This window comes from Ceratotherium simum, chromosome 19 (assembly GCF_057802395.1).
Source record: "Ceratotherium simum simum isolate JZ-2026a chromosome 19, ASM5780239v1, whole genome shotgun sequence".
Lineage (NCBI taxonomy): Eukaryota > Metazoa > Chordata > Mammalia > Perissodactyla > Rhinocerotidae > Ceratotherium > Ceratotherium simum.
This window is the reverse complement of record NC_141918.1, coordinates 54375625-54398836: the sequence shown is the minus strand read 5'-3', so window position 1 is coordinate 54398836 and position 23212 is coordinate 54375625. Positions and strand designations below refer to the sequence as shown.

The following is a 23212-nucleotide window of genomic DNA, read 5'->3' as shown; positions in this document are numbered from 1 at the left end:
TCTCTCTTAGGTAGTGGCTCTTTATGACTACACAGCGAATCGATCAGATGAACTAACCATCCATCGCGGAGACATTATCCGAGTGTTTTTCAAAGATAATGAAGACTGGTGGTATGGCAGCGTAGGGAAGGGACAGGAAGGTTATTTTCCAGCTAATCATGTGGCTAGTGAAAGTAAGTTTTATGCTCCCTTCCTGGTTTACTAATATGGCATAACTGATAGTCCAAGATTTTATCATTCTCTACCCTTCAATTTACTGTCTTTGTAATTTTTGCATATGTTTACCAATGGGAATTGCTTTTTGTTCTCATGATGCAAAAAAAATGAAAAGGGGGAGGCACTAGTACACTAGAAAGTGATCACATTCTGAGATTGAAATATTTGCTGCATGGACTTCTCATCCCAGGGGACCTGCCCATTGGCTGCTAGCCTCCTTCTTCAGCCCCTTTCCCTGCCTCCTGCCTCACACACGGTTATGTCATCAGCTCTTGCCGCAGTGACTCCTCAGCTAACAGGTTCCTTAAGAACCTCTAGTTCCCCAACTCCTGTTCTTTTCCTTCATGTACCTCAGTCCTAGCCATTACCTGCTGAAACTACAAAAGATTGCTTCATTCTCCAGTAAATCAAGCCCTCGTTTGTGAAAGGGAAAAGAAATGAGCTGGAGAAGAAATTCTAAATAAGAGTTGCTGAAAGCTGTAGATTTACTACTAGGCCTTGAGAGGTGAAAATGGAACTAAACACAGAGAGCTTGAAAACAAAATAGTTTAAAGACTATGAAGAAAGGGGAGAAACATAGTTGTGCTTCTTCAGAAGAATGCCTCTTGTCGGCAATTAACTTGACAGTGTGATAGGAAAAACACCACACTCAGGGGTCAGGAAAACTGATTTCTGATCCTGGCTCCACGGCTAATACTGATACGCCTCAGTTTCCTCCTGTAAAATGAGAAAGTTGAGCTTGATCATCTCTAAGCTTTCTTCCAGAAACACTAAAATCGGATAATTCTGATTTAAAATGTAGTAAGGCAGCCTTGAGAACACTCTGTGTTTTGAATGTTTATTGCTAAGTCTTTTGTTTTGCAAAGAAGTAATTATTATAAATAATAGTTGATTTTCAGGCTAGTCTATGAAACTTCCTTTAATCCAAACTATGGCTGAACAAAAGTACTATTGATTCCTAACCTAAGTTCTGAATTTTGAGAGCAAAAGAGATGAAGGAAAGGAAGATGAAGGATTTCTTCCATGAATCCTGGAGGCTGTGCTAAGCCCTGATGGGAGCATTTCCCTTTGGCATCTCCCACTCCCTTGTCTGCCCCCTGGTGCTTCCCAGTGCCCCTCCCCAGTCTCTCAGGGCTCTAGGACTCACTGCAGCTCCCGTCCTCAGCTCATGTGCGTGCTCAGCAAGCTCCTCCCCTCAGAAGTGCTACCTGTCACCTCCCTCTCTCCTAACAAAGTCCTTAATCTCCTCTATGCCACTGTTTTAATTCTTTTTCTCTGAGTAGTAAGTGACTGATAGCTCTGAAACTATCTGAGGTATATTTTTATCCTTTAAAAGAGGATGCATAATGGAGAACACTTAAGGTGGTGTGAAAGCAAGAAATTTTAGGACAGTTTCATTCCCAGTCGTCTTCCAAAAGCTCAGCATTTCTAACTTCCAGACCGTCACAGATATCCAAGTTCCTTCCGTCTCCTTCCTTCCCTCTCCTTCCCAGCTGGAGTTGGGCAGGAGTAGCTTCTGTTTTTAAATTAAGAGCTGTCTGCACAATCATAGTCACTCTGGAGTATATCTGTCATTTTAACTAGATATTACAATCCATTATTTCTTCCAGATACAAATGGAAACATTAAAAAAAAAATTTTTTTTTATAATTTTATTTACTTATTTTTCCCCCAAAGCCCCAGTAGATAGTTGTATGTCATAGCTGCACACCCTTCTAGTTGCTGTATGTGGGACACGGCCTCAGCATGGCTGGACAAGCAGTGCATCGGTGCACGCCCGGGATCCGAACCCGGGCCGCCAGCAGTAGAGTGCACGCACTTAACTGCTAAGCCACGGGGCCGGCCCTAAAATTTTTTTCACTTGACAATATAAAAAGATTGTGTCTTTCCAGGGAGGATGGTATTAGGTGCCTTAACTTTAGAATCTAGTTAGTTTGCAAAAAACAACTTCTTAGGCTTGCAAATCTTGAGAGGCTGTAGATACTTAAGTGGATTAAAAATCCAATAAAATTTGTTTTTTTCCCATAATAACCAAAGTGAGACTTCTGAAGCATCCTGCAACAGTGGTTGGTGGCCACACGCAGAAATCAGTTCCATATCTCCAGTGGTGACCATCCTTCGACTGCCATCATTCCTTATTGTATCCCAGAATTGTTGGATGTTTTCTTTTGGCATTAGTCACTGCTTGTTGAAAAAGCCTTGTAAAGGCCAGAACAAACAGAAAACCTGAGAATATAATGATTGAATTCTCACTTCATCAGGGATTATTTTCCTTTCCCTTTTATCCTACTTTTTACCTGAATTAAACAAAAACTTGCTTGTCCAGTTTTAACATTAGAGAAAAAATGACTTTCAGCAGCATATTCCGCTCTAAAAATAGTAGGAGAGATTGTCTTTTATCTAAAGCCAAATATGCAAAGCAAATGATCTGAAGAAGTGTGTAATATGAACAGATCTCTACCAACTATTCAACTGAGTCGTGTCCTCAAGAGAACACTGCAACAGAAGACGCTGTAAAGGACTTACTCCGTTTCTGTCTTAAACTATTGGAAAGAAAAACAGGATCAACTTCCCTTAATCACATCTAACATCCTTTCCAATAAGAGAGAAGCCCAATAATAAAATCAACTCATACACAAAGCCGGTTAATATATCTCATAATCTTAGAATTTTCATCAGGTGTATTTTAGCAGTTTCTCTCAATTCAGTTGTCCAAGTCATTTAACCTAATTAGATTTTCTTTTCACTCCTTTAAAATTCCCACATGATTTTTTAGATTCAACATCATGTGTAGATTAAACAGATCATATTTTTAGATTCAACACCATGTGTAGATTAAATAGATTATATGGATTATAATCTTAGATTATAAGAATCTTAGATTCAACACTGTGAGTAGATTCAGTATTGTGTAGAGTCCTAGCCCTGTGCTTATTTACTTCATACCATCTTCCCAAATTATCCTTTCCCCACACCTCTGCCTGGCAAAATCTTACCTATTCTTCAGAGTCTGACATGCCTCCCACTTCTTCCATTAGAACATTTGTCATCCCCTCATCAGAATTTGTCTTTGTTTCTACCTCTCTTTCAAATAAGGTCACATTCTATTTTATCTTACAGTTCCTTGTGAACGTATCTGTCTCTGAGCAGACAGATACGTTGAGAGCGTAGACTGTCTTTTGGTCATCTTCATGTCTCCTCCAGCAGTACCTAGCCGATAACCTTGCATGTAGCAGGTTCCTGGTAAATGTGTATTGAGGTGAAATGAAATAAGCATCTGCATGACCACGTAGTAAGAGAAAATGATACCTTCTACATCTCTGAAATCCTGCTGATGAAAACTTACTACTCATAAATTACATTCTTTTGATAACTAATGTGTAAGGCTGCAAATCGTCTTAACAATAAGTGCTAGGTAGCTTGTTACACTAAGAAAGTGAATATCAGTCTCCTTAGTTTTATATCTTCCCCCCTCCATGTTTTTCCCCCATAGAAAAGTGCTCCTCATTTTGATTACATGAATTTCTTTTTAAATTCCAGCACTATATCAAGAACTGCCTCCAGAGATAAAGGAGCGATCCCCTCCTTTAACTCCCACAGAAAAAACCAAAATGGACAAACCTTCTGCGGCTCCTCAAAGGGTAAATGTTTTCAAGAATAGATATTGCATATGTACTTTGATTTTCACTCTCTCTGGATAAAATATTACTTTATTTTTCATGCTTATGTCCTTCATTGTATACATTATAATTTCTTTTAGTACAACATTATGAAATATATAAGGCAAATATTATTGTAGCCATTTTTCAGATAAGGAAACTGAGGAGGCTCAGAGAGATTATAAAGTAGACTCCCAAGTCACAGCTCAAGTGATGGGACGAGGACCCAGAGGGGAACTTGTGGCCTTAAATGTGATGCTGTTTCCACTCTAGACTTGTTTCTGTAACTGTGATACTGACACTGTTGTTGGCCCCTCCTGAGCGGCACACATTTATGCTAAGGTCGCTGGAGCCCCCAGAATAAAGAGGTTCTGTCTTCCTGGAGCATTCCTTTTACTCACTAATCATTTAAAACGTTTTCAGGTTAAAATGAATATGGGTATATTACAGGCCAGAGAAGTGTCGTGTTCTTTAGCCTGGGTCATCACATCCCTCAGGGATGTCAGTCTTCTGATGTTAGTAGTGCTGTGGCAGACAGGTTTAATAAACACTGTACCAGCGTATGTATTACTTATTAAACTTACTGTGTGACGTTAGCCCCTTCCTTAACTGAAGAACTCCACTTCTTCTTGACTCCTTGAACTGGCACATGCGTGTATATAAGACATATTTTTCTATGATAGAGTGTCATGGTAGAGTTTTTGACAGTCGAGCCTGTCGTGCATCATCAGTCGTTCTGCCTCTGCCTGTCGAGTGCTGGCTTCCATGCTGAGCACCCTGCCGGTCCTGCTGAGACAAGGTGGAGTGGACAGGGTGCTTGCCCTGGAGGAGCTGCGGGCTGGTGAGACTCGGCAGCAGGCATCTCCAGTGGATTGTGGTGGAAACTGTAGTGAAGATCTGTGCAGACATGTTGGGAACACACAGGAAGAAATCCTCTAAATCTTCCCTGGGGAGGTCATGCTTAAGCTGAAGCTTATAGGATGAAAAAGGATATGCCAGGTAGATGATCTTAGAGAAAACATTCTAGCAGGGGAATAACTTGAGTAAGGTGTGATATGGTACAGCTGTGTTTGGGGAGCATAGAGTGATGGAGAGAAGAAAAGGAGAGATGCAGGAGCCAGGCCGTGGGGAGCCTTGTGTACTCTCCTCGGATGCTTAGATTGTCTCCTTCAGACAACGAGGATCCCCTGGAGAAGGTAATCCAGGTAATGACGTGGCCAGATTTCCATGTTAAAAATATCGTTCTAGTGGCAGCATTGTGGTTGGCTTAGAGGTAGCTAAGACCCAGGGCAGGGAAATTAGTTAGGAATCCATTGACATAAAATATAAAAGCCTGAATTGATAGGGTTGGAGCAGAGGGGTCATAAGGTGTGACTGACAGGGTTTTATGATTGATTGGATGCGTTCAGTGAAATTGGCCTCTAGGATTGTGCTCAGGGCCCTGGCTTATCATACAGCTGAACAGATAGTGGTACCACAGAAATAATAAAAGAATAAGGAAGACTTGAGGAGATGAAGATAAGGAATGGTGGCGAGTTGGAATTGATGAGTGCAATTTTAGATATCTTGATTTATTAGTCGTGTCTGTAGTGCTTCCAGGTAGAAATATTCATCACTAGGGAGCCAGAAATGCAGGATTGGAATTCTAGAGAAGGTAGGGCTTCAAAATAAAATGGGGAAGGGTTATTCGTGTATTCGTTGTATTGTACCACTAGAGTTGAAGCTTGTAATGAAGGAGGTAACCCAGGAAAAATGTTGTAGAGTTCTGAGAGAAGGCGGCCAAGGACAGAATCTCAGTTGAACAGTGGTGTTTGAGGGACAGTCAAAGGGAGAGGAGAAAACTAAGAAAGAATAATTGAAAAGAATAATAAGGAAAGAGCTAGAAAAAAGAAGTGCCCTGGAAGCCAGGGATAAGAGAGGTTCAAGGAGGGCATAGTCAGTAGTGTCAGAAACAGCCAGTCAGTTAGGTTGTCTAAGCACGTGGTAATCAGGAGGGCTCTGACCTCTTTGCACCAGCACCCAGGGTTGATATAGTAAGACAGGATTGAAAGGTAGAATGGGCCTCAGCAAGTAAACTCATGGAAGTCATTCCCAGAACTTCACTTGAAGAAAAAAAAGTCGAGCAATGGCTGGAGGGAGACCCAGTTCCAGGAATGACTTTTTAAATGTTGGAGTGACACATAAAATTATATACTAAGGAGACAAAGCCAATGGACAGGTCCAGGGTGAAGATAGATAAAGAAAGCACACATGGATCTTGGAGGAAGCAGGACGTTTTTAGGTTGATAGATTAGTCTCAGCTTAGAGCAGTGGATCTTAACTGAGGGTGATTTTTGCCTCCCAGGAGACATTTGACAACGTCTGCAGATATTTTTGGTTGTCTCAACTGCAAGGACTGGGATATTACTGATATCTAGTGTAGTGGGTAGACGTCACAGATGTTGCTAAACATCCTAGAATGTATAGGACAGCCCCCCCTTAATGAAGAATTATCTGGCCAAACATGTCAGCGGTGCTGAGCTTAGAGCAGTACCCCTCTAAGACAGGTACGTGTGGTAAGTGAGGATGCAGATAGGTTGATAGAGTGGAAGTCTAGAAATTAAGGATATCTTTATGTTCTCCAAAACAGAAAGGAAGGTCCACTTCAAATGTGAGGGTCAAAGGAGTGAGATGGAAAAAAGAATAGTGACCGTTAGAATACCTGTAAGGACGGAAGGAGCAGGAGCTCATTTGGGACATAGAAAGAGATTCCTGAGTGGTTCTGGGAGCTGTTGCGTGGATACCATAAAAGTGTAGGGGGCATAGTTCTGTGTAGTCATAATTTTTCATCATTAGTGCTCAGCATCTAGAGCATAGCAGTGGAGAAGGCAGATTTGGTTTGATAGGTATTTGGAGTTGTGGGTGTGACAGAGGACAGGAGGGTGGGAGACTGGATGGCACTGGTGAGAGAGTCACTGGAGGGACACATCGTGGAGGATCAGCCACATTGGAAAAGACGTGGAATCAGAAGACTAGCAGACTTAGAACACAAGGTTCCTTGCAAGGTTGCAGTAAGCCACCCACGCCCAGGTGGAGGCCAAGTGTCATACAGTAAAGGAGTTAACAAGCTGAGCTAGGGTATGTAAAGCCAGAAACTCTTTAGCTTATTTAATATTTCAGATGTGAAGCAGCTCAAGGTTATGATAAAGTCACAGAGTATGTATAGGAGCTGAAGTGAAATTGAAGGATGTGATTAAAACTGAGCTAGCCAAGGAACCAGGACCCAGAGTATTGTACAGGGTGTCCTCTTGGACATGAAAATTCCAGAATGATTGCAAGAGTTGGGATGAAGGAGACGCTGGTGAATCAGAAGCTGAAGTTCTTAATTCTTGGTTAGAGCAGATGTCTCAACCTTGGCTTTGCATCGAAATCACCCAAGAAATTAAAAAAATAAATACTGATGCCTGTCTCCACACCCACAAATAGATTTAATTGATCTGGAATGGGTAGATTTCAACAGATTTCCAGGTGATTTTAATGTGCAGCCAACTTTGAAAACCATTGTGTTAGAGTGACCACAAGGTCTGAGGGTAACAGATGCAAAGATGAGTAGAGGGTATTGTAGCCAGGTGTCAAGGCATCCAAGGAGGAGTGCGTTGAAAGAATAATAGCCTAAAATCAGCAGCAGAGAGCTAAGAGGAGGCCAGTGTTAACTCCAGGCCCCATGGTTCACAGGTGGGTTATGTGGGAATGAACAGCCTATGCTGCAAAGAACTGAAAGAAAAATATTTCTTGGTAAAAAGCCAGTTTCAAATACAGCAAGTGTATATGGTGATGGTTGACTATCACAGTATGGGGACTACAAGGGATATAGTTGAAAGGGCTGGTAAGGAATTTGACTACAGGCAAATATTACATGTGTAATATTATCCATTGTTTGGAATTCACTAGATTTAAGAATTTAGGAAGATGCTAATGTAAATTTACAACCTAAAGATGTTTAACACAATGAAAGCATTTATAATGTTGGCATAGGGAGTCATTGTGACAGCTAACAATATTTGTAGTCTATGTCAAGAACTGTATGAGACGCTGTGAAAGACACAGGCTTTACTTGTAGTGGTTTACTGGTGCCTCTGACTCTGCATCATGCTGACCCCTGAAATCAGAGTCACCTAACCCCCACCTCTGTGTGCTCCTGTCCAGTAGTCTTGAACTAATTCTGCCTCAGCCAGAGGAAATACAGGGAATTCGGTCAGCATCTCACTGGTTGTGTTAAGTTGGCACTGCCCCTTCCTCTTCCCAATGCACCTGTGTCCTGTGGGTAGAGACCTCCTCCCTGCCTCCAGGACTCCCTTCTCACTGCCTCTGCCTCTCTGCTTAGGAGACAGCTGCTGCATTATAGTCTTGGTCTAGACTGTGGTTGATTTTTTAAATTTTGCGTGACTTTTCCTCTCACAGACTGATCTCCATGCTTAAAATATACCTTTAGGGCCGGCCCCATGGCTTAGCGATTAAGTGCGTGCGCTCTGCTACCGGCGGCCCGGGTTCGGATCCCGGGCGTGCACCGACACACCACTTCTCTGGCCATGCTGAGGCCGCGTCCCACATACAGCAACTAGAAGACTGTGCAACTGTGACATACAACTATCTACTGGGGCTTTGGGGAAGAAAAAAAAAGGAGGAGGATTGGCAATAGATGTTAGCTCAGAGCCGGTCTTCCTCAGCAAAAAGAGGAGGATTAGCATGGATGTTAGCTCAGGGCTGATCTTCCTCACAAAAAAAAAAATATATATATATATATATATATATATATATATATATACACCTTTATATTCTGTCCCAGCAGACCAGTCCTTCAAATACTCAACTTGACCCTTGAGGTCTGCTTCAGGCTAATCCCCCTGCTGCCCAAAGCCTAATTCTAGTAGACCTCAAGGAACTTGCAGACGTGCAAAGCAAAACATTTAAAAACATAAACTAAGTAAAGCAAGGGAGTTGCGGAGGATAAGAATCCACTTGTGCAAGAAAGTAGAAAAGTTCTCATGGAGGAGATGGAACTCAAATTGGGCTTTAAAGTTTAGGACGCATGGATTTCTTTTGTTGAAGAACGTAATTTGATCTGCTTTATCTGAATCCATGTGTTAAAATAGAATCCTGCATATATTTTGCCTCTTAGGAATGTACCACGTGTATAGTTAGACGATGTTTTCCTTCCCTGTGGGAGAAAGTATAAAGAATGATGTGTGCTTATGTAAAAAGAGGACCCTGAGAAACATGAATGTTGTCCCAGGTAATCAAAATGCCTTGGGACACTCTTGAGTCATGACACAAACAGCCAGCCCTGAGACATGTGTGACTGGGCTTCCTTAGCGCCTAGCATAGCTCATTTCTTCAGTTTAGTTCCTTTATCAGTATATATATGGTTTAACTTTATCAAGATCCTGCCTTATAAACCTACCACAAATACTCAGATGTTTAACTTCGTGTGCAAGTTTTATTTTTATCTTATATAAGAAACGTTAAAAAAAGAATATGAAAAGTAATCTCTGATAAGTGACTAGAATTGGGGGGGAGTCCTAAGTTCATAGAATTATAGAACTGGTGACCTGGAGGGACCTTAGGGATCATTCCTGGTGATTCTCCTCAACTCCTTCGTTTTATAGATGAGGAAATCGAGATCCAGAATGGTCATAAAAGGTTTGTTCCGAATGACACTCCCGATTAGGAGCTCGGCCCCTCCATTCTCAGGCTCGTGCCCTTTTTCCTCCACCACTTAGTCAGCGACACAGACAGGCAGCTGTTACCTGCACAGCCAGCCACGTTTTGTGTCACACTGGTGTTTTACATCCCTGTTTCATTGTACCCTTCTTCATGTGGCAGTCTTTAGAATTGTATTCTCTATACTTTTTTAGGAAAAAAGGAAAGAAACCTCCATAGTTTTCTTTCTTTTTTAAATTATTTCTATTCAAACAATGGAATAAGAAGTAAAATTGTACCTTTTAATAGCTTGGCAGCTGCTGACTCTTGTAAGTTCCTCCAAGTGGAACACACCTGTCTGTTACTAAATGTGCCAGGTACCTTCCAGCATTTCATCTGGTTCATGGAAATGTTAGTGGGTGATGGCAGCATTTGGCTCTTCCGCTGCAGGAAGGCAGGATGAGCTTGAGTTAGCTATTCTCCACGATAGACCAGAGAGTCCCCAGACAAATCAATAACTGCCTGTACCACCTCGGGGTGGGAGTAAGAGAGTGTTTTCCTTGGCTTATTCCGGAACGTTTCTATCACAGCATGCTGTAAATTTGCATCTAATAGAAGGGAGAAAATGGGTGCTATCAGGGAGGAAAGAAGCTCAAAGTAGTGCTGACAACCTTGGTTTATTTGTGTTTGTATTTTGGACTTTTTTTTTTTTTAGATTTTTTATTTTCGATAGCCTAAGCATTAACCTATATCATTCATTTATTTGGGGAGGAAAGTTGTTAAAATTCCTCTTTTTTAATTATTTTAAGTTGTTCTACTATAAAAGTAGTATATGCTCATTGTTTTAAAAATTCAACTGGTAAAGAACAGTGTAAATGGAAAATAAAACTCCTCTGTCCTAATATTCATGTTCGCTCTAACCATTTCTTACATATCCTGCAAAAAATGTTCTTTGCACATGTAGACATACCTGTCCTTATTCATGTGTATTCTTTGTTTTGATGAAACTAGGATCATACTTAATATTCTGATTTTTTCTTTCACCAATATATCTTGGACATCTTTTCTTATTAGCACAGACAATTCTATTTTTAACAGTTTCAAGGTACTGAAATACCCAATTTTCTTTTTTTAATTCCTAAAATGCCCAGTTTTTTTTAATTTCTGAAAATGCTCAGTTTTCTTTTTTTTTATTTCTAAAAAACAAAACCCAGGTAGAAAAGTACCTTCTACCTCCTATAATGTTTCAACATTGACACAACCAAGTATGTTTTTGTATAAACACCAGACGTATAGTAGTAATTTCTCATAGGAAAGTTAGATTATTTCTGTGAATGTGGAGAAATTACTGTGATGTTTTTGCTTATGTCTTTCTCTAAAAACTCATTAAAATGAATAATAGTTATTAGTTTTGCTGTTCTGAGATAATTATAAAAATATCCATTATATCTAATCTCTTCATGTGAGAAGAGTGTTTTAATTATTTTTAGTATTTTACTTAGCATATAGAGTCAGTAGAGCAAGCTGGGTTAATTCAAAAGAGCTGGCCGCTGAACTAAAGTACACACTCCAGTTATATACAGGAACAGCTGTGTTCTTGTGTAGTCCAAAACAAGAACAGAGAACCCAAAACCATCAGATAACTCCAGGGTAGTTCCTCTTCCAGCCAAACACACACTCACATAAACTTTTACACTGGTAATTCTGTCACTCTCCCAGAAAAACAGTAGGCAATAAATAAGATGCCTTCAATGTATATGTGTCCTGTCTTAGTCTACAAAATATCTAATTTTTGTTTACCCTCTTCATCCCAAAAGTAGACAGTTCGTTAAAGCCTGGATTAATTGTGCTATAAATCACTTTTCAAAAATCACTTCATATAGAAAAAAATTGTTTCCATTTACTAGTCCTTGTACCAGGAGTACATTTGAATTGTTCTTTTAACCATAGGAATAGTATGGTTTTACTACTGTGTTAAGTCCAACAACAAATTTATAATAGACAGTGGTTGTGGTAAAGCAGATTTTCCAAATACCTTAGAAGTTAGTTAATGTACCCTAAATCGTCGAAAATACAATCATAATTGTTATTGCCTCCTTCCTATTACTAAAGAATAATATCAATTTATATCTTTTTTATTTTAGTAATTTTGTTTATCAAAGAAAGTACAGTTGATTTATCTCTAATTTGTTATATTAAATAGATAAAAAATAATTTACACTTGGATTTGCTTTAAAATTTTAGGAATATTTGAAGTTTTCTTTCCTTTATCTAAAGAGAACTAAATCAAAATCTTAACTAATAAGTAAATTAAAACTAAAGTACTTATTTATGTCCCGTGAAGAATCTCAATGCAGACAATACTGATATATGTTTCTTTTTTCCCCATAATTTGTTTCAATAACTTAGAAATATTTTGAGAACAATATTAATTTCAAAAAATGTTATTAAGATTTGAAAAATATCTGTTAGTCTAAAGAAATAACATGTCCCACGAAGAAAGTGAGTGGGACCCCAATGGTGTGACAGCAAAGCCAGGGTGAGTCACCTCACACCCACAGATTCCACTCCCAACGATAGACTCCCGAAGTGTTCTACACAGAGGAACTCTCAAAGCCTCAAGAATCTTGTACCCTGAAGGGCGCCCCTAAGGTCTGGTCTCTCCTAAAGGCCCGTGACCAGTTTTACTACTCAGTCTCCTTTCACACGCCTGCCTCAGCCGTTGTACTTGACACGTGTCCCTCAGCCCCTGCTTTGTCTGTCCCCCCAGCAGCTCTGTTACTTGCTACTTTGGGCAGTTCCCCTCTGTGTTTCTAGGACCTCTTACCCTCAACAGAGTGAGGCACCACAGACTGCTTGTCTTCTCAGTTTATCTAGCCTGGGATCAGGACCTGGATAATTGCCAGTGGTTCTGAAATAAAGGGTCTGTGAGAGAATCCCCTGGTAGTCTCCACCCCAAAACTGAATTTGGGGAATCTCTTGTTTCCTTGATGTCTTCCTAACTCCCATTACTTAAAACTTACACAGAATAAACAGAAGGGCGAAATTGTTTTCCAGTTTAGCAACCCACTGATTATTCAGCTGATCTGAGTCTCTGAGCCCAGCCCCTATCACATCTCATTTTCTTATGCAGATCTTCCATGAAAACTCAGTTTAGAGAATTATATAAATTCTCAATAAAGATTTCGTAATTGTGTCAATAAACCACTGATAAGTATTTGCAGGACATTCCTTCACGACTCTGAGAAGGCAAGCATAGATTTTAATCTTTGAATGTTGAATGTACATAAAAGTATAAAATAAGTGATGTTGTACTTGGTCAGACCAACGTTCCACGTGGCCCAGTACTCTCTGACAGTGACTTTAAGGGTAGTTTGAAAGGATAACGCAGTGTTTGTGTCCATGATGATATTTTCAAAGGTTAACCTAAATATCAGTAACATCCCTCCAGTAATCTATTATAGATCTAAAATGTGAAAGATGTTATTGGGAGAACTTCCCGCCAATCATTCCTAGTCGTAAATTGTCCTTTAGATCGTGGCAGAATTGATTATTATCAGTCACCTCATCTTCTGACTTGACAATCAGCATGAACTTTTTTCAGAAGTTCTCTGATACTCTTACTCTGCTGTCCTCTTGTTTTGTCAAGCACTCCAGGTTTCTCAGTATTGGCACTGTTGCCATTTTGGGCTAGATAATTCTTTGTTTGGGGGGAATATGTTGTACATTGTAGGATGTTTAGCAGCATCCCTGGCCTCTATCTACTAGAGGCCAGAAGCACTAACCCCTTCCAGTTGTGACAATCAAAGATGTCTTCCAGACATTGCCAAATTTCCCCTGGGGGGCCCCCCCACCGTGAGTTGAGAACTACTGTTCTATTTTAATAGAAAAATATATATAATATTATATGTGTTATACTATATATAATGATATAAGTGTGTTTTTCCTTAAATTACAATTCTTCTTATTGTAAGATCCTGTTAATGAAATTTTGCTGTCATTTTCCATTACCTGCAAGTATATAAGCAGTGGTGTTGGAGTTATAGACTACCCTACTTAAAAGCAACAGCTTTACATAAAGATGTATCCGGCTATGTGAGGCTTAACATGATGAGTATATATAATGTCTCTTAATTAAATTTAAATATCTATTGACTACTGTTTGTTTCCTTTGCTTGAGAAATTAACTGTCTGCTCATTTTTATATAAACCGTGGAAAATTAAGTGTCTGCTAATGTTCTTGTTGTTATATTATTGTATTACTTAGCAGTCCTAGTAATGTGGTCATAATGGTCTCTGATTTTAACATGGTTCTCCTTTAGTTGACAGAAAGAGGAAAGAATGTTTTTTTATTTAAATGTCTCTTTATCCACACAAACCGTGCATACAATGAAAGATCTTTTTCAACGTATTGGAACAGATTTGATTGTATCACTCTTTTTACTGAACCTTTTTGTACGTAAGCCTTTTCTTTCTTTTTACCGTATTTCTGCTTCCCTGTTACTGTGGGTGTGTTTAGCAGTAACCTCTTACACACTGCTGTATCTTACACAAAGGAGGTAGAATGTTTGATAGACCTCCAAAGGTCAACATCTCTTTGTGAGAAAATGCTCTCTGCCCATGTCATGCCAGCTTGCAGAGTCACTGACTAGATAGTCATTCCTGAGATCACTGTAGAACAGCATGCCTGGGCCGAGATCAGGAAGGCTACATATTGCCCTGTCCTTAAACTCATTGGCAGGTATAAGACTAAGTTATATTTCCAATTGAATTTTCCATATGAACAATTTTATTCTATGAGTACATTTTTTATCACAACTTTTATAATTACCACAAATGCCATGTATAATTATTTAGTCTGTTATAGCAGATAAATTTGTACATTATAAATATCATAAAACAAAAGTGTGGTTTGTGCTTGTATACATAAGGGATATAAACCTATTAAAAGAAGACAACTAAAGAGCAAGTTTAAAAGCAACAGGACCAAAAAATTTTGTTCAAAACAATATGAATGTATACACATATGTACACATACTGAGATGATGAGGAATAAGGAATCACTGGCTTAGATTGGGCTGCAGACAGACCAGCCAGAACCTCCCCTTGATCAAAGAAATCTCTTTTCTCCCATAATTTCATAGCATATTGTTTATTTCTTACTGTATTTATCACCTGCTCTGTCATTGTCAGGTTATTTATACATATATTTGCCCTCAATAAATTATGAGCCTCTGAGTCACTGTGTCTGTTTAATATTGTTTGTTGAGAGGAGAAATTGAAATCCTTGATGGGTAGGGTTGGTAAGAATCAAGATTCAAACCAGAGGGAGGAAAGAAGGCAAGAAAGGGAGGAGACAGTAGGGGTCACAACAAAATGTGCTTATTGGCTGGTATACTGTACTCACTATATCAGCGTCAGACACAGAAGTCAGGAATTAGTCCTGAGCTCACCTGCCCCAACAAATTGCTGGTTTGATATATGCCAGATTAATAGTTCTCAAACTGCTAGGCATCAGAATCATCTTGGGCATTTGTGTAAAAATACCAGTGCCCAGACTTCACCCCAAACATGCTAGTCTTTGGGAGGTACTCCTTTATATTTCTGAAAACCTCCTTTATAGACACAAAGAGTTATGGAATTTTGCTAGAGAATACTCTTCCAGCCTCATTGGAGGAGTAATGTAGCTACTTCAGGCCCCTTGATATCTGGATGTAAACTTCCAGTCAACCTGACTATATAGCAGTCTGTAAGCCGTTCCTTCCACACAGCTACATGAAACCAATGGGAACCAACTTTCCAATAGTCACGTTCCCCCCAAAGTTCCCACCTTAGTATTTTACATGTAGGATATTCTCAGTAAATGATTATGATTTGGTTGAGACAGAGTTCCCAAAAACTTGATAGATATGTCAGGAATAAGATTGGAGGAGGTAGCAACTAAGAACAATAAAATAGTAATTTGGTTGGTACACAGAAGCCATGCCGAAGAACATAGTCGATTCTTGTTATTCGTAGTAGTTATGTTCCGTGGATTCACCGTGGACACTAAATTAGTAAATAGTGACCCAGTGCTCCTAGGGGAAGTACAAGGTTAGGTTCCTGTGAGCCTCTCATCACCACGTTTTCATCAACCAATCAGTACATAACCTTGTTTTATGTGTGTTTCTGTTTAAAGACACTTTATTTAATATACACTGTTGATTCCTTAAAATTGAGCTTATACCCAGCAGCACTACAACTTGTGCCTGAACTACCTAACACATGCATTTTATCTGTAAGGCTCGTCGGCCTTCTTGCACTTAGTCACACTAGACAGCAGTTCAACACTATGCTTAGGGACCATTTTAAACAGCAAAATCACCAACAAAAAGCACAGAAATGCAAAAAATATGACACTAAATAGACCACAAAAAGGACACTTGTTTATAGCTTAAGAGCTGAAACAGTGAGGCAGAGCATTAGAAACGTGCAGAGGCATTAGAAGTTTCCAATGTTCCGACCTCAGCTGAGAATGTGTGCATTGGGCAACTCGAATTGTTTACCACTCTGCATGTATGCGTGTATTCAAATGACTGTGAAAGCACCACAAGCATTGATTTGGGGGTTACAAATAAATTTTAGTGAGTAGGTTAACTTGCAAATACAGAATCCACAAATAATGAGGATCGGCTGTATTTTGAAACTTTATTAAAAGTACATAGTTGTTTCATAAAACCTGTAAGTCTTTTATAATAAAGATGAAGAAGGGAAGGTCAGGCAAAGGAAGCTGGGTTAAAAGGAAGAGTGTAGCTTACTACTTCTAGCATGGCTCATGCATTTACTTTTTTCTTCTATTCCTTTCTTCCTCTTTGGATGGAAATAAAAGTACCTTGAAGGTAGGGACTATGTCTTGTTCAAAATTGAATTTCCAGCATCTAGCACAAAGCAGGTATGCAGTAAATGTTTATTGAACAGAGGATGGATCAGGTAAACAAATAGGAGCAGCTGTACTGAGGCATTTATTAATCTTCCCAGTCAGGTCTGAGCCCTGTGCTCCACATCAGCAGTGAGGATGTTGCACACAGGCAGATAGACATTCAGCAGGACAAAAGCAGCAGCGGACTTACTAAAACTCTCAGGTCTCCTTCAGTCTCTCTCGTTTCCTTCCCTCCTCTCCCATCACTAGGGAACGGTTTGGTCCCACGAAGGAAGTGTATGACCCAAATGACTCTTCAGTTTGTAGGAATTTAAAAACGGGGACGGGGCATTCTGATGTTTCCTGCCTTCTTGGTTATCTGCAGTCAGTTTTCACTCCCCAAACCAGGTCCCTTAGACCACCAGGAAATAAATGCATGGAAGCAGCAATTACTGAACAATTTGATGCCAGATACACACAGCAGTTGGAGTATGTGACTTGGCATCCTGGTCTTACCAGACCCCGGGTTGTCCATTGTTCTCATTTTTACTCTGGCATTTTATCATTGCTAAAGAAGATCACATAATTTTATTGGTTGTCTCTGAGTTGTATTTGTGATTCCCAGTCTCCATGAGGCCCACGGTCTTGATCATCTTTTTGTTCTTCCTGCCTGGCTCTCTACCTCATTCTTTACAGTGCCTCGTCAGAATCATGTCCACGTCTCTCAGGTTCCTAACCTTACTCCAAGTTGACTTCTTGAAGAGAAGTCGTCCAACAGGAATCCCCTCAACTTCTCATCCCTACTTCCTCTGTATCTCTGTAATTTCACCTTCCTTCTGCAGCTGCTTTCAGATCTCAAAGACAGAAGTGCCCTTGCTTTCTGTGGCTGACCTCTCCACTGTGTCTGTGGTCATTTCCCTCCCACATTCTGCCAGCCCTCACTCATCCTCGTTCCCCCACCCCTTTGGCACCTTCATTATTTGTTCATTTAATGTTTATCTATTGAATGTCCATTGTTTGTCCAGGCACTGTGGAATGTGGTCTGGATGGTATAATGGTGAATTAAACAGAAATAGTCCCTCCACTTATAAAACTTACAGTCTAATGAGTGAAAGTAACAGTAATTAATGCTTCACAAAACTAAACATAAGCAATAAAAGGACAGTGAAGGGAAACTGTGAGTCCTGTGGTGAGAAGTGGATGGGTTAGTTTTTATAAGGGGGCCAGGTAGGCAGGAGGATACATTTGAGGCGTTAGAAACAGCATGTGCACAAGCCCTCAAGTGGCCAGAAATGCTCTTCAGAGAAACTGAAAAACCAACTGGTCACAGGGGGAAGGGACAAGGGCAAGATAGGGGGAGGCACTAAATCCAACAGTTTACAGACCTTGTAAAGAAATACTCTACACCCCGGTGTTCTGGGTCATTAACACCATTGTCTCTGCCTTTTCTCTTTTCCTTAACTTGCCTCTCCTTTCTCCCTCTCTTTCTCTGGCTTTGCCTGTCACTATAATACCGCCTTCACCAAGATATACGCTGCATCTTTTTTTTGTTTTTTATTTTTCTCTAACATTTTTTTTTTGGATTATCCCTTCTACCTCCGTAGTTTCAGATATTGCTTTGGTATTTCAGATGTATCAAATTCTGCATCTGTAACTGGCTCCTGTTCTGAATTCCCCCAGTGTATTTCTAACTGCCTACTAGAAATTTTCACATAGATTTTAATCTGAAATCTCTTGTCCCATATACCCAAAACCAAATCTGTTTTTTAAAACCTGATTTTTCCTTTGTACTCCAGTGTGTTAATGGAATCATCTACCGTCACCTTCAAGGAGTGCTCTTTCAAAAGAGCAGGCAGATAGTCAAACATCAGCGTTTTTTGCAGCATAATAATATAAGTGTTTTGATAGTGTTCTGCAGGAAATTCTAGGAGAGCAAATAGAAATGGCCCCTGACCTAAGCTTAATGAGGTCAGGAAAGGCTTTCCAGAGGAGTTGATTTCTAAATTGAGTTTTATGGGAGGAGGGGCACCCCAGGCCGATTGAACAGATATACACTAAGGCATGGTACGCTTGGGCCACCACAAATACTTCATCATGGCCCGAGCTTAGGATGCCAAGTTAAAAACAGAAAGAGCTGAACCTGAACAAGTGGACAGGATCAAGAAGGTCTTTGTATGACATGTTAAGGAGCTGGATTTTATCCTGAAAGTAGTAGGGAGCCATCGAAGGATTTAAAGCATGGAGGATGGTATAATCAAATTGGTTGTTTCGAAAGCTCATTCTAGGATCTCTGAAAAGCCAGGAAAAAAGCAGTACTGGAAGAAATAAGCCCAGGAGGGTATGTTGCAGTAATCCAAGCCAAACATGAGAAACTAGGATTAGGTGACTAAATTGGGGGGAAAGAATAGTAGAGATCTAGGTTTCTAATTTGAACATCTCAGGGTGTACGAATATAAGAAGAACGTCAATTTGAGCACGTGAACTTGGCAGTGTCTGTGCAGCAGCCAGTTGCAGATATCTTTCAGGCATCTGTGGGACTCAGGAGAGATTTGCTGAAAACTCAGACTTGCAAGGTAGTTTCGATGAAAATTTATGGATCCAAGTGTGTTTCAAAAAAACTGCTGTTTACAAGATTTGCTGAAAACTAATGATTGTCAAATCATTTTGACGAAAACTCAAGATCTGGGTCCAGGGTATTGGTTTGGAAGTCATTAACATAAACATGCTGGTTGAATCTCTGGGAGTAGAGGCAGTGGAGGATAACAGGACAGAGGCTGGAGGCGTTGGGGATGCCAGTGTTTAAAGAGGGAACTGAGGAGGCGGAGCTTGGGAAGTTGATTGCTGTGCAACAGCCCCTGGTCTCTGCCCACAGCCATCTCCGTTCTCCCTTCTCCAGTCTGTAATGCACCTTTTACCTGCCTACTGGAGAGACCTTCCTAAAACAGAAATCTAGTCGTGTGACTTACCAGCTCAGAACTCTCAGTCAGCTCTACGTTTGTCTATCAAGTCTAGATCTCATCAGTTTTTGTCTAGGTCCCACCCCTCAAAGACTGAAGGGAAGTGCTCACCTACTTTTCCTCATCTTCCAAAGCGCCCTCCTCGTTATGCTGCCTTGCAGATACATCCCTCAAACTTCTGCTCACTCTGGTTTCTTGAACTGTATAGTTTTTTGTGCTTCTCCAATTATCAGAATTTCAATTTATCCCTTAAGATCTAGCTAAATGCCCCATCCTCTGTGAGTCCTTCTCAGAAGCTTCCAGTTACAGTTCAAGGCTTCTCTTCCTTTACTTCCACACACTTCCCTTTACCTTGATCATAACGCGCACCTCCTTCTGCCTTGTTGGTTGTATCCCCACTTCTCCCTATTAGATTACGAGCTCTTAGAGCCTCCTCAGCTTTGTATCCCCAGAGCGTCCAGCACAGAGCCTTACTTGCAGAGTGGTGCTCTGTGTTTGCTGGTGCTCCATCAGTATTGGCCAGTGTTGTTTTTAATTGGCACAGTTAGTGTCCAAATCTACAAATCGTGAATCGAGATGAAAGCCTTCACTTTTTGTTTTAATATACTTCTAGAAACTGTATCTTAATGCAGAGGAATATTTTGTCCTTGAAGAAAAGCATTATAATTGGAAGATTTAGCATCAAATACAACTCACATAATTCATAATAAATTCTAAAATCAAAGAATCAACACCAAACTTATATGAATATTTAAAATTGTAAAATTGTGCTCCTGGAAACAGAATTTTCGCAATAGAGGAATCCTGAGCTTGTCTACTCCAGTGGTTTGTAAACTCTCCTCTGTAGAGCCCTATTCCTCAGGTCTCTGGAGAGCAGGCCACCAAACCTAGCTTCACTAGAGTGATTCTCCTTTCAAATGTTTATATGTGAGGCTTTCAAACAAAATGGTATTGAAAAATAGTTTTGCTGTTAAATCAGTTAGAAAAACAGAATTATAACCTGCAGGCTACTTCTGTAACCCCGGTGACTCTGGGCCTCCATTTCCTCATCTGTAAAATACAAGAATGGTGCTGTGATAGTTAATGCTTTTATTCTGAGCCCCTCCTGTTCATTTGCAAGTAAAAAACGAACCCCAAGAGAAGTTAAGTGGCTTAGGCCACATAAAGATTTAATGACAGAACTAAGACTAGAATTTAACCACCAACCCTGGTTGTTGGGGGGCTTTTTCTCTCTTTTTTAACAATTCCTACAAAGTGGGTATAAACAAATTATAGATATTAATTTATATGGAAAAGGTAGATATCAGGAGGTTTATCAACAGCACTTAAAAATAGAGCTACACTATGTCATAAATTTGCCTTATTTAAAGCTGATGTGCTAGCTACAACAAACATTGATTGAACGTTTACCTAATGTTATATTCGTTATTCAAGTTTATAGAAATATTTGAGTGAGTTGTTTGCATGGCCCATTTCTCTCTTACAAAGCTATTTATGAGTTGTTTTCTTCTTGGTAAATCTCCATGTAATCAGTGGAGGCACTTAAAATCATTTCATTAATCGCTCCTTTCATGTTTAAGTCTCACCGCATCTAAATTTAAAAGCATCACTAAGAAGTTGTTAGGGTTTGGGAAGGGAAGTCTCTAGATTCTGGTCCTTTCATTCGTCTCCTCTGCTTTGCTCATCTTCCTCTCTTCATCCCTCCTCTCCAAGTCAAGGGCATCCATGAAGAGGAAACGAGGTCACAAAACAGCTGTCTGAGAGGTGTGTGTGGACAGGAGGGAAAGAAGGGCAGTCATGCTCCTTGGCTTTGTTGATGATGGGGGTGCTTATGGGCTGATGGTATTATAGCCTTGGGGGCTTGTTTGTTTAAAGATAAAATAAAACAAAACAGCTCACAGAGACACCTCCTTCTTCCCCCTCCTTCTGCCTCCATGAGTAACTACCCATATGGCGTGCTGCTGCTGAGACCAAGGAATGAGTGAGTAAAGGTGTTTAGAAGTGAAGTGTTGGTCCTAATTAAATAAGTGTCCTTTTACAAATAAGTGTTAAAACTTTGTAATGTGGATACCCTGCTAATTTGGAATTCATAGGATTTGAACACAGGTTAAGCTACCTTTGCATCGTGAGAAAGGACTTGGATGCCAGTTACAGTAGTGCAATAATACAGAAGATAAGATGGCAGGGTCAGTTTAACCTCCTTAAAGACAAACTTTGTGAGGACATCACAGCATCTGTTTCACACGAACAGAATATTAAAAGTAGGTTTGGTAAGACCTACCTGTGGCAATATGTTGTTACTCATTTGTTAGGATCACTACAAATAATTAAAAGTAACATTGACTTAACGGTGATGTATAATTCAGTCTGACATCTCCCCCCTCAACCTCTGGAGTATGTTCAAATTCTGATTAGAACCATTATGTTGAGTTTTTTTAATAATCCAATAGTTTTACAAAGTTTCATATATGTACAGTCATGCGCCACATAATGACATTTCGGTCAACGACAGACCACATAAACGACGGTACTCCTATAGGATTGGTACCATATAGCCTAGGTGTGTAGTAGGCTATGGCATCTAGGTTTGTGTGAGTACAAACTGATGTGCGCACAACGATGGAATTGCCTGACGACACATTTCTCAGAACGTATCTCATCGCTAAGTGACGCGTGACGCGTGAGTGTACATATATTTGTGGTCAGATGCTGGTCTTGCCATAGGCAAAGAAATAGAACTAATACTTAGACCATGTAAAGAATAAAGCATCTTACCTTTAATTTGGTTGCTGTGTTTGGAATTTATTTCATATGTCTAGAAAAAAGTGAAGAAATTCGGTTATTATTGATGCTTTCTGAGTTAGGTTTTGATGGTTTTCTTTCTTCTTGCTTTGTTGGGTTGAAGGCAGGCAGACTGTTCTGCAATCTGAATTAGTCCTTGAATTTGAATTTTCCATGTGTTTGTACTTTTTCCCCCAAACACATTTTAACTGAGTCAGATCTTCACTGGTAGAGAAAAATCAAGGTGTTATTCGTTCTTTTGTTGTTCTATGAAACTGGCTCACTTACTACTGCATCCACCTTTCACCACCAAGTCTTCTTGTTCTTTAATTCTTATTTTTATTACATGCTTGAGTTAAAGCTATAAAGCCAGCAATAATGTCACATAACTATAGTCCAGAGAAGCACAATATCCTCTTGAAATCTTTATGATAAGAAAAGTAATACTTGTTTAAAGACATTCGGTGCCAAATCTTACTGAAGAATGATCTTGCAGAAGTCTGATTGTGAGGGAGGAAATCTAAAAAGGCAAAACCAGAGATAAGACTGAGAAAGCAGTAGTTACTCAAACGAGTTGAGACTGAAAGAGAAGCTGCATCTTTTTCTTTCACTTCATTTTGGTTTTTTGTTTTCTGGGGGTGTTTTATTTAAATAAATTGGGTAGATATGGTATATTTCTTTCATGTATATTTAATTCAGAACTTTAACATAGTAACGATCTATATTTTCTGTGAGAATTTTAAATGGATCCTTTCCATAACATGTAATTATCTCTAAAAAACATTTGCGGTCTGTTTTATAGCAACAGTGGGTTGATGTCTTACATCAAACACCACCTCCCACAGTATTCTTTCGTTTGGAGTTAATTTTCAAATTCTAGAGCGACCATCTAACACTCAGGGTAAAATCTGGCACCACTGAAAATACTTACTAGTTTTTCTCCTAGAGGTGCCATTAATAAAACATAATACTGAACAAATTTTGTAGATTTGAAGAGCTTTCAGATTCAAAATTTTACATAT

At 39.7% G+C, this 23212-nt stretch overlaps 1 protein-coding gene across 22 annotated transcripts in view; it reads left to right on the top strand.

The window, feature by feature from the left end:
• AHI1 (Abelson helper integration site 1) overlaps positions 1-23212 on the top strand; it is a 182915-nt gene that overhangs the window by 142762 nt on the left and 16941 nt on the right. For 13 of the 22 annotated variants that reach the window (XM_087444150.1, XM_087444139.1, XM_087444140.1 and 10 more), the window contains 2 exons: positions 11-173; positions 3757-3857. The exons of 5 other annotated variants lie outside the window; for them this stretch is intronic. In XM_087444150.1, coding sequence (XP_087300276.1) covers positions 11-173; positions 3757-3857 — 264 coding nt within the window. Of the gene's footprint in view, positions 1-10; positions 174-3756; positions 3858-21122; positions 21186-23212 lie in introns of those variants that run through there. 4 more of the 22 variants (XR_015555277.1, XR_015555278.1, XR_015555276.1 and 1 more) reach the window with 2 other exon arrangements.